This window comes from Macrobrachium nipponense, chromosome 26, assembly GCF_015104395.2.
Source record: "Macrobrachium nipponense isolate FS-2020 chromosome 26, ASM1510439v2, whole genome shotgun sequence".
NCBI classification, from domain to species: Eukaryota; Metazoa; Arthropoda; class Malacostraca; order Decapoda; family Palaemonidae; genus Macrobrachium; species Macrobrachium nipponense.
Genome location: NC_087215.1, coordinates 67,757,549 through 67,770,048, shown reverse-complemented (window position 1 = coordinate 67,770,048; position 12,500 = coordinate 67,757,549). Strand labels below are relative to the sequence as shown.

The window sequence follows — 12,500 nt, the reverse complement described above, 5'->3', positions numbered from 1 at the left end:
GCTCTGTGGTCTGGTTAGACTAAGATAGACTTAAATTACAATAAAATCAGTAAAGAAAATTCATACAATATTCTTAAGAGGTCTTCTGAACAGAATCAGTGAAGAGTGCTCTTCTATTCTAAGATTTGTGGCTTAAAGATTATTGTACCAATTTTATGAAGAGTATTCTCATAATATCCACCTCTCAAGATCATTTGCAACAAATTAACGAAAAATATTTACAAAATAGTGTTGGGTGAAAGGTCAATTATACCAAATTAGTGGTGTGTCTAAAGAATATGTATTTACAACTTGAAGGAACGGTCTGGTATCAAACGAAAGCTATTTCTTTTAATATCAATTCACTGAATTCCAACAATTCCGTGTTTTGTTCACGAACGTAAACATAAATACATTATCCCTCCATTCTCTTGTGGTCCACTCATCCATTCCCTCACTTACACGGAAAATGATGATAATGAACACCATATACTCACATCGGTACTGAAATCATCATTGACGATAATTGTGTACTTGCTAAGGTCTTCCCTGACGTCACTGACTGTCCATTCTAGGTAGGCCCAAGTCTCGCCCACTGACACCACCACGAAATGGAGAACAGCGCCACCTGCGGTAATATAGGCCTATAAAGATTAGCCCTCAATGATGGCTTGATAATAGTTTTTAGTCTGTGTAACGTCTCTCTCTCTCTCTCTCTCTCTCTCTCTCTCTCTCTCTCTCTCTCTCTCTCTCTCTCTCTCTTCTGAAGGGTTCTGGGTTAACGTTTAGCTTTCCTCCAATATCCCAAAAAAGTTTAGCAAGCGTGCCTGGGTTTGTGCTCTTCAGATGCCAACGAAAAATTCTAAGGGAGCCTTCTACTATTCAGGGTGCCAAGTCTTTTAAAAGCAACATGCATACATAAAAAAAGAACGAATTATCATCAATGCTTCTGTTAATATTCCCTATGTACTGCCTCTGATAATTGATCACAAGTAACGTTGCTGATAAAAGGACAAAAGTAGCCGAGGAAAGTAGTACCAATTACCTCCTGCACTGGATATGTTCCATTCACATCGGCCTACGTTTCCCTGCCCGTCGACGCCCAGGATTACGGCCTCCGTAACGCAGCAGGTGTTCAGAAGAGTGGCCGTTACGGGGTCCTTTGTGCCCTCTGAGAACTCGTCGACTGTCAGAATCTCCGAGGGCGTCGAGGAGATCCGGGACAAGCCTGGGAAGGACACAGGTTCAAGGATTCAGTATAGTGCGACTACAAGTTGTCACACACGGAACATCTGAACTGTGAAGAATACCACTTCGAAAATTTGGAGATTATAAGAATAATTAGGAGCAAGGAAAGTTTTATATAGAAAGGAAAAATGCAGTAATGTTAACCAGAATAAATTCTTCCATTTGCAAATGAGGAGGCATCGAATTAATCAAGACAGAACAGAAACAGTGAATCTGGCGTGACAAATACAGCACTTTGCTGATGTCGCAAGTTGAAAGCTCCCACTAGCACATTAAAAGATCATTTTTTTATGTAAGACAGAACAAAAAAGATCACGAGTAAGCTCGGAGTTTTATGTTTATATCTTTCCAACCAATTTTTATCAGTTGTTTGAGCAGCTTCATATCGTCTTTCTTTAAGCTAGACCGATAGACCTATAGTTTTGTGCGTCCTCTCTCTCTCTCTCTCTCTCTCTCTCTCTCTCTCTCTCTCTCTCTCTCTCTCTCTCTCTCTCTCTCTCTCTCTCACTTTGCATGATATTTGTACACCAAACCTGATTTTGTGTCTTGCAAGATAGCCGTGACAGTCCAGTTCCTGCTCTCACACACTGCCTCCGTGTCGAATCCAGTGCAATCCGGTTCGTCGTTCGTTGTGCAAATTGGAGACTCATAGTCTGTCTCCTGTAATAGAACAAGTAAAAAAAAAATGCCAATGAACTTCAGCGCAATAGAATTTACTGTACAGCGCATAATCTAGGCCACTTTAACCTACGCCCGATGGTGGCCTGTGCCACAACGTTGCCAACGTACGATTATGGCTAACTTTAATGACAAAACGTTGTGGAATTATGTTAGTCCTAAACTTCCGGCAATAATGGTGTGTATGTACGTAATCTGACCCTAAGTAATATGGAGAATTTTATTTATTATTATTAATTATTATTATATTCTAATTATTGTCGTTAATCTTCCCCTCTGGCTAATAAGGTGAGATATCATTTTAATCTTACCTAAGGTAATAAAGAGAATATAAAATAGTTTTAATTCTCCCACAAGCTTATTAAGAGAGAGAGAGAGAGAGAGGGTGATTTTGACATATGCATACCAGATGGCGAAACAAAAATGAAATAGGAGAAACATTATCAAATAGAGAGAGAGAGAGAGAGAGAGAGAGAGAGAGAGAGAGAGAGAGAGAGAATTTAGCATTTGCATATGAGACATTGAGACAAAAAAGGAGAAACGAGAGAGAGAGAGAGAGAGAGAGAGAGAGAGAGAGAGAGAGAGAGAGAGAGAGAGAGAGAGAGAGAGAGAGAGAGAGAGAGAGAGAGAGAGAGAGACTCCCCTCCATACAATCTATATCCATACCTCGGGCAGCACGGAAAAATACGTGATGGCCGAATTCACGTTGTCGACGTCGACCACCGACGACGCCGTCACCGTTACGGTACTGACGGTGCCCGGTACGGCGTTCGACGGTACTCGGAAAGTCACGGCGATGTCGGCGTAGCCGCCAGAGTCCCCCAGCGTCGATCTGGTTCAACGTCGTGGAGGAATTGAAGCGTTAAAGAATGATAATTGTGACCGTAGGAGGCTACGTAAGTTTGTCTTCTGTGTGTCTCAGAGAGAGAGAGAGAGAGAGAGAGAGAGAGAGAGAGAGAAAGAGACACTCACTCTCCCCTCACGTCGTTTAAAGAAAATGGACTGCAGTCGGCTATAATAGCGAAATCTCTAAAACCAAGCGAGCTCAGCGAAGGCTTAAGAGATTACCTTAAAAGCAGAGAGAGAGAGAGAGAGAGAAAAAATCTTCAGAATGTAACGCAAACTGGAGTGATCGAAGGGGTATCAGAAAAATCTACATGCTCTTCTTGATGCCCGTTAAAGTGACTTTAAACACTTCTTTTGGACCAATTACGAAGTGAGAGAACTCGATCGCTGAACACGAGAGATTCAGTTTCTGCGGCTTGGCTGCTCTGCTAGACCTATACGGTTGGTTATGAAGAAAGCAAACGTACTAATACTCATATATATTTATGTTTTATCGAGTGTCACCAACTCTCTCTCTCTCTCTCTCTCTCTCTCTCTTCAGGTTCATGAACATTCACTGCTTACTGGGACTAGAAAATAAGGCAAAGAGAAAGAGCGGATAGGTAAAGCTGCAATGATACGAGACTGACAGAGTTCGACGGAAACTCGAGATTGTTTTTGCTAGCGAAATAAGGAGGGTTATATATGCTAGATGAAGACTGGAGAGGGTCCATAATGGGATTACCAGCGAGATGCTACATGGGGTACGTCGGCTGTAATATATAATCACCTCGGTGGGTGACAAGAGCCTGTAAGTTAGGCCTGGATAAGGGAAAGGCTTTATATAAGAATGGGTGAGAAGAATGACTAATTTTCACATCAGAGACAGGTTGGAAACTGTAGGCGCAACATTCCTTGGGACAAAAGAAAGTAAGTTTTTGACTGATATATATATATATATATATATTATATATATATATATATATATATATATGTATGTATATATATATATTTGTGTGTGTGTGTGTGTGAAGATAAAAGGCCTATAAAAACACTATTTTAACGTTGCAACCATATATTTCGAGCACTTCCTTCTGTGCTCCTGATATTTTACCAGTGATCAGGAGCACAGAAGGAAGTGCTCGAAATATGTGGTTGCAACGTTAAAACAATGTTTTATGGGCCTTTTTATCTTCATATTTTACTGATGTATTACAGTAAAAAGACACACACACACACACACACACACACACACACACACACACATATATATATATATATATATATATATATATATATATATATATATATAATACGTATATATGCGGGTATGACTCTTAGACATTTTCACTTCTTGAATTATATATGCTTATAATTGTACGACTCCATAAGTAGACAGCATTTTCATATACCCCCCTCAATTTCACTCTTATTTCGAAAGTGACATATTTACGCCATGCATGAACGTTGTGTCTACTTATACGTACTTCCTAGGAGTCCACTGCGTTATGTACAACTGCTGGTCGCGTGCGTAGAAGCTGAATTCAGCCGCTGGTCCGTAGTTGGTCGCCCGGAAGTAGCTCCGTCCATGGCTGTCTCGCCCGCCTTAGCAGCTAGGGTCGAGTTCTCCAGCAGGAGTTCCACGGAGCACCTCACGGGCACCACCATCGTAGGGCAGATGCGACTGAAGGGAGTCCCTTGGAGAGGTGAAAAGGAAGAATGAAAGTATTAAAAAGAAGGGGAAAAAAGGACGAAAGCAAAGGGGGAAGTGGTAGAAAGAAGAGCACAAAGGAAAAGAAGAATTCTCGACTTGGAAGTCAGGGATCACCCGAAGATTAGCCTACAGTTCTCTAGTCTTCGCAGACAGTGTGAAGTTTGATTTGCGAAAGGCAAGGCGAAGGATGGGTAGGGAAAGGAGAAGCGGTAAGGGAAAGAAAGGGGGAAGAGAAAGAATTGCTTAATAGAGACGACAGCAAGTTGGGAAATATCATGAGTCTAGAGAAGCATCACCGCAACGTTTACAAATGTCTGACCGAGTCTAGACGCAACTGGATTATGTTTAAGCATCTTCATAATATATATATATATATATATATATATATGATATATATATATATATATATATATTGTTCTATTGTTTTTCATTTCTAACCGGATAAAAGATTTCCTTTTTTATTTATTTAATGTTCTGCATTCTTGAAATACTCTTACTACTTTTAATATACACTTTTATTCCGAAATTCGTTCAACTGACCTGTTTCGAGGAAGCCATCCACCTGGATGTAGAAAGGCTTTGAAGGCAGCTCCTCGGAGCGGATGAAGAAGTGGTCATCCACTTCGCCGAGGTAATCCACGTGGGAGAGCAGCTTTCCTTGCTGGAATGATTGCAATCGGAGGAGAAGTATTACACTGAAGAGAGAGAGAGAGAGAGAGAGAGAGAGAGAGAGAGAGAGAGAGTATAGTCTGTTTTGGCAGACAAATAATAGATGAAGTTTGATGTATATGTACACTCGGCAAGGAAAGTTAAGATAGTTTTTTTAAATCTTCGGACATATATTGTTCAATAATGCCACACCTGGCAACTCTTGAAAGGGGGCGGAGCTTCAAAATCATAGTGTTTGTTGTTTTCTAGATTTCCATCAACTTTACACCATAAAGATTCTGTTGAGGTCCTATTATCATTTATACTTGAATGTTGAAACAGGCTCTATATTATTCGTTAATGTTGGTTTGGTAACGTCAGTTCAGGGTAGAATATCGATCATCCTTTTTTAAAACCTGCTGTGAAACCTTATTTATAAGGAATGTTTGACACTTAACTGACGTAAAATTCATACGTAATTAAAGATGGATCTTAAACAACGAGAGAAAGGGTTTTAAAATTTGGGCAGTACTTGTGGAAATCGTGAGGAACAATACAGTGAAGAGTGAAATATTATGACGATAGAGAGAGCGCGCGCAAGCATAGGCCTATCTATAGAGATACTTGATTCGTCATATTTACTTTGAGAGATTGAGTGATAATATTTTTTCAAGTGTGTTTTAAAGTTTTAAAAGGGGGGGGTGGGGGGCGGGGGGGGGGAGAGAGAGAGAGAGAGAGAGAGAGGGAGGCAAAATAAAATTCTGGCTCATGTGACGAAACCTTAGGCCTATTTATAACTATTTAATTTTTAGTTAGATTATTTTCAATTGGGAGATTGAGTGGTAATAATAATAATTTTTAAAGTATTTTTTAGAAGGAGGAGAGAGAGAGAGAGAGGAGGAAGGAAGGAGAGAGAGAGAAGAGAGAAAATTATAGTACAGGTGACGGACTTGTGACGGGGGAAAGGCAGAAGAAAATATAATGAATTAAGTATCTCTATCGATAGGCCTATGCTTGCGGGATATGATATGACTGCCAAGATCGTGCTGCACTATGCTAGATAAAATTTGAAGGATCATAATATTCAAGTTAATTCTCTAAAAATTCATACCCTAATCTTGATTACATTCGACAGTTGCCGTAACATTCAAAGACTGTAAAAAGACGTGGGAAATTTTAGACACTGCCCGGTCATTCTTGCTCTTGATATAGTCTTTACTTTTGAAAATCGGGTTTCATCCACAAACCATTCACGAAAAAAGCTGTGTTAAGTAAAAATATTTATTACTCAATATGTATTGCACAGGCAATTAAAGTTTTATATCGTGGGAGATCTTTCAGCCTCGCGGCAAAGAAATGCAGTCGTGTAGAGCTGTAGGCTACTACGAACTGCTTTGTAATGGGAGCATTTAGCCAGAAAATCTTTGGCTGACATGCTACTTTAACCTTGATTAAGATTTATGTTTAAAAACAGTAGCTTTGTAAACAGCAACTAGCATTCGATCCATGTCAACGTCAAAGTAATCAAAGTGCGAAATCCTTTACGTTAGCCAGTATCCAGTGACTTGCGCTTTCCCGCTCGAAGTTCTAGGGCTCCTCCTCACATCATAGAAAACGCTCTTGCGGATGCAACTAGATTTGTTCAACCTACCTTAGCCGTCGCAACATTTAAGAGCCATTGACGTCAGCTAACTTTAATCGCTTTGGAATACAAACATAAGTTTGTAGAAACTAAAATAATTGCATTCACCATTTACGATGATGCAATATATCCCCGTTCATGAAGCAAAACGAGTAAATATTGTCGTCGTGATACATAGTAGTACTAAAATCAGAAATTCACATTCTATCTACCAGATCTCTATGAACGAATCCATCTGAGAAATTCCAATTACTTCGGACATATATTGTGTTTTTAAGTATCTGAATGGTTTTATTTTGCAGTTTTAACTTACATGATATAATTTGCAGTATATTTTCATATTCAAGAGTAAATTTAGCGATATTATGTCTTTTCAGTAAAAACAAATGGGAAATTGGATGAACGAAAGCTAATGAAAACTGTATCTTCAGTTTTCTTGTCGAGTGTACATATATATATATATATATATATATATATATATATATATATATATATATTGATATATATATATGTATGTATGTATGTATGCATGTAGAGAGAGAGAGAGAGAGTATAGTCTTTCTTGACAGACAAATGATAGATGTAGTATGATATATATATATATATATATATATATATATATATATATATATATATATATATGTATATATATACATATATATACATATATACATATACACATATATATATACATATACATATATATATAATATATATATACATATATATAAATATATATATATATATATATATAATATATATATATATATATATATCATATATATATATATATAGAGAGAGAGAGAGAGAGAAGAGAGAGAGAGAGAGAGAGAAGAGAGAGAGAGAGAGAGAGAGAGAGCCTTAATAATAATACATTCTTGGTACATAGCCCACAGCTTATACTGTATATATATATAAATATATGTATATATATATATATATATATATATATATATATATATATAATATATACATATATATAAATATATATATATATATATATATATATTAGATAATAAAATGAATTAAAATAAATACCGAGGTACATTTCCATATAAAGAAATACTATGAAACAATCTCAAAACTTCTAGAAACCGAGTGACATCACAATCTAATATAAAAACGACTTAGTGTTCTAGCATGACATCCCATAGTAGATTCACATCAACCGTGCATCTGATGTCTCGGCCAGTCCCTTACGACGCTCCAGATTGGCTGTTGATAAGAGGTGGAACATTCATACATCCAGTGAAGAGTTTCCAGCCCTGTGATTGACTTATCAACAGCAGCGAATCAGGAGCGTCGTAAGGGACTGGCCTACACATCAGATGCACGGTTGATGTGAATCTAATATAGGATTGTGATTAGATAAAGATTTATTTTGTATTTCTGTCACGCGAACCAATCAGCGAATAGACCAATCTCCCGCTGCAGATTTTGATCAACCGGTTAAGCAGTTATTGGCGTAATGAAAGAATAGAAGTACTATTACCTCGTCAACTAATTCCATGGACGTCACCTTCTTAACTGCGCTGTCAACGTAGCCCACGAGTGTGATCTCGACGTAATAGATTTCGCCTGTTCGAAATAAGCAATTAATTTATGTATGTATGTATAAGACGCATATAATATCTAATATATATATATATATATATATATATATATATATATATATAATAAATAATATATGATATAATATATATACATTACAGACATACAGATTTCGCCTGTTCAAAATGATCAGTTAATTATGTATGATGTATGTAAATACGTATATATATATATATATAATGTATATATATATATATATATATATATATATATATATATATATACTATATTATATATATCATTACATACATAGATAAATACACGATGGTGAAAATTGTCTTGCATTTTGAAAGCGCAGAACGAATCAGTTATCGGAAACACATTTCTCTCTCACTTCTCTCTCTCTCTCTCTCTCTCTCATCTCTCTCTCATCGTCATAATTCTGTTTACCTATGAGAGGTCGACCTCGGATGACCTTATTATACCCAGGCCTGCGGAGGGGCGAAGATCGAGGTCGGTGAACTCGGTCAGTAATCCAAGGCTCGACAACGCGCTGATCGAAGCGCTGAATTCGGCCGCCGCCCCGTTAACCTAAAAAAAAAATTATATATATATATATATATATATATATATATATATATATATATATATATATATATATATATATGCAAACAAATAAATAAAATATACTAATATAAAATAGAAATAAATTGATAGACATAAAAAATAAATATGAATAAATAAAAATAAATGAATAAATAATAGAGATAGATAGATAGATAGGTAGATAGATAGATAGATAGATCGCCCTCCCAACCGTTGACCTAAAATATATATATATGTATATATTATGCAAACAAATAAATGAAATATACTAATGTAAAATGAAAATAAATTGATGGAAATAAAAATTGAATATGAATAAATAAAAAAAAATGAATAAATAATAGAGATAGATAGATAGATAGATAGATAGATAGATAGATAGATAGATAGATAGATAGATAGATAGACAGATAGATAGATATAGATGTATAGATAGGTAGATAGATGGATAGATAAATACATGAATTAATTAATGAAAGAATGAATATACAAGTGAATAAATAAATAAATAAATAAATAAACAAACAAACAAAAATATGTAAAAAATAGAAAATAAAAAACAAAAATAAAAATAGAATAAATGAATAAATACATAAACAGAAAGATGAATGAATGAATAATAATTAAGTAAAGAAATAAAATACAAAAAGTTCAAACTGATTTATGCAAGATTTCAGTTTGACTTCGGCTTCTATAAGAGGTTTAGATAAACTCTGAAAATATCGGTGCAACAAAATCACCTGTAAATACATTTAATGGTAAATATCGAACTTAAACATAATGAATTTACACAGATTTCACAAACCATTAAACACTCGCGCACACACAAACACATTTACGTAGACTAACGTAAGTTCACACAGGCGTATTTCGGTACTCATTTACTGTAATAATAATAATAATAATAATAATAATAATAATAATAATAATAATAATAATAATAATAATAATTGAGTTTGGAATAGAAAAATGCGCCTTAGTCAACGTACAAAAAGGCAAAGTAACGAGAACTGAAGAAATAAAGCTACCAGATGGGAGCAACATCAAACACATAGATGAGACCGGATACAAATACCTGGGAATAATGGAAGGAGGGGATATAAAACACCAAGACATGAAGGACACGATCAGGAAAGAATATAAGCAGAGACTCAAGGTGATACTCAAGTCAAAACTCAACGCCGGAAATATGATAAAAGCCATAAACACATGGGCAGTGCCAGTAATCAGATACAGTGCAGGAATAGTGGAATGGACGAAGGCAGAACTCCGCAGCATAGATCAGAAAACTAGGAAACATATGACAATACACAAAGCACTACACCCAAGAGCAAATACATACAGACTATACATAACACGAAAGGAAGGAGGGAGAGAACTACTAAGTATAGAGGACTGCGTCAACATCGAGAACAGAGCACTGGGGCAATATCTGAAAACCAGTGAAGACGAGTGGCTAAAGAGTGCATGGGAAGAAGGACTAATAAAAGTAGACGAAGACCCAGAAATATACAGAGACAGGAGAATGACAAACAGAACAGAGGACTGGCACAACAAACCACTGCACGGACAATACATGAGACAGACTAAAGAGCTAGCCAGCGATGACACATGGCAATGGCTACAGAGGGGAGAGCTAAAGAAGGAAACTGAAGGAATGATAACAGCGGCACAAGATCAGGCCCTAAGAACCAGATATGTTCAAAGAACGATAGACGGAAATAACATCTCTCCCATATGTAGGAAGTGCAATACGAAAAATGAAACCATAAACCACATAGCAAGCGAATGTCCGGCACTTGCGCAGAACCAGTACAAAAAGAGGCATGATTCAGTTGCAAAAGCCCTCCACTGGAGCCTGTGCAAGAAACATCAGCTACCTTGCAGTAATAAGTGGTACGAGCACCAACCTGAGGGAGTGATAGAAAACGATCAGGCAAAGATTCTCTGGGACTATGGTATCAGAACGGATAGGGTGATACGTGCAAATAGACCAGACGTGACGTTGATTGACAAAGTCAAGAGAAAGTATCACTCATTGATGTCGCAATACCATGGGACACCAGAGTTGAAGAGAAAGAGAGGGAAAAAATGGATAAGTATCAAGATCTGAAAATAGAAATAAGAAGAATATGGGATATGCCAGTGGAAATCGTACCCATAATCATAGGAGCACTAGGCACGATCCAAAGATCCCTGAAAAGGAATATAGAAAAACTAGAGGCTGAAGTAGCTCCAGGACTCATGCAGAAGAGTGTGATCCTAGAAACGTCGCACATAGTAAGAAAAGTGATGGACTCCTATGGAGGCAGGATGCAATCCGGAACCCCACACTATAAATACCACCCAGTCGAATTGGAGGACTGTGATAGAGCAAAAAAAAAAAAAAAATAATAATGATAATAATAATAATAATAAAAAATTATTATAATTATATTATTATATATTATTTATTATGGATTATTATTATTATTATTATTATTATTATTATTATTATTATTTCGGAAGGAGACCCTCTCGTAGGAATGTTTTGTTAAAAAATGACTGCTGCTTCAGCACTATTAATCTTGTAAAGAGTCTTCTCTATCTTTCTGATGGACGGCTTTCTCGTTGTTGTTTAGACTGGCGAGCAACGCACCAGAGGGCATGGTAAAATTCGGTTGAGTCATTTGATTTATTATGACTTATACAACCGAATTTTACCATGCCCTTTGGTGCGTTGCTCGCCAGTCTAAGCAACAACGAGAAAGCCGTCAGCAGAAAGATAGAGAAGACTCTTTACAAGATTAATAGTGCTGAAGCAGCAGTCATTTTTAACAAAACCGTGTTATTATTATTATTATTATTATTATTATTATTATTATTATTATTATTATTATTATATTATTATTATTATTTATCTTATTCAGAGGATGAACCCTATTCATATGGAACAAGCCCCAGGGGCCAGTAACTTGAAATTCAAGCTGTGATGTTCATTACAAGGAATTAAAAGGCAATGGAAAATGCAGAAAGAGGAGATCACTGATCAAAAAATTAAAAACAAGTTAATATGAAAAAAAACCCGGTAAATGATCAAAACATAAGAACTGTTATTAGGGGAGCAATGTATTACATCCTCAGGGAGATTGTTTCACTGTTCCACTGTCCATCGGTGTGAGGTATAAAGGACCTCTGTAACTGAGAAAGAAGTACTTCCCCTAAGGCACACTTGCGGCACACTTGCTGCAAAATGATAGTACTGGTTTTCAGCGGATCTGGTGGTTATCCTTACGAAAGGACAAATCTACTCACCTCCAAGTCCCACATTCCAATAGTCATGTTGGCGAACTTGATAGACTTCAAGGAAGTAGAATGGCTGACGACCTCGACGCCATCTCGTTCTTCCAGGGATGCCTTGTCCATGAGGTCGAAGGTAAGGTCTGGAAAGGAAGTGAGCTGGTTAGAAATTGGTAATAAACGGCAACAGTCTCCTTGAGACGTAAATAATTTCTGGAATTCCTTACATATTTATGTTTCCAGGGCAGTTCTGGAATTATCTATATATTTGTCTTTCCGGACATGTTCTGGAATTATATGTCAATTTGTGTCTCCAAAGAGATTCTGGAA

The 12,500-nt window shown here is 36.6% G+C and overlaps 1 protein-coding gene across 1 annotated transcript in view; it reads right to left on the bottom strand.

The window, feature by feature from the left end:
- LOC135199706 (uncharacterized) overlaps window positions 1-12,500 on the bottom strand; it is an 85,897-nt gene that overhangs the window by 60,103 nt on the left and 13,294 nt on the right. The window contains 11 exon segments of the mRNA XM_064227863.1: window positions 477-607; window positions 1,025-1,207; window positions 1,761-1,887; window positions 2,572-2,737; window positions 4,218-4,318; window positions 4,321-4,427; window positions 4,985-5,105; window positions 8,227-8,312; window positions 8,736-8,778; window positions 8,781-8,876; window positions 12,186-12,313. Coding sequence (XP_064083933.1) covers window positions 477-607; window positions 1,025-1,207; window positions 1,761-1,887; window positions 2,572-2,737; window positions 4,218-4,318; window positions 4,321-4,427; window positions 4,985-5,105; window positions 8,227-8,312; window positions 8,736-8,778; window positions 8,781-8,876; window positions 12,186-12,313 — 1,289 coding nt within the window.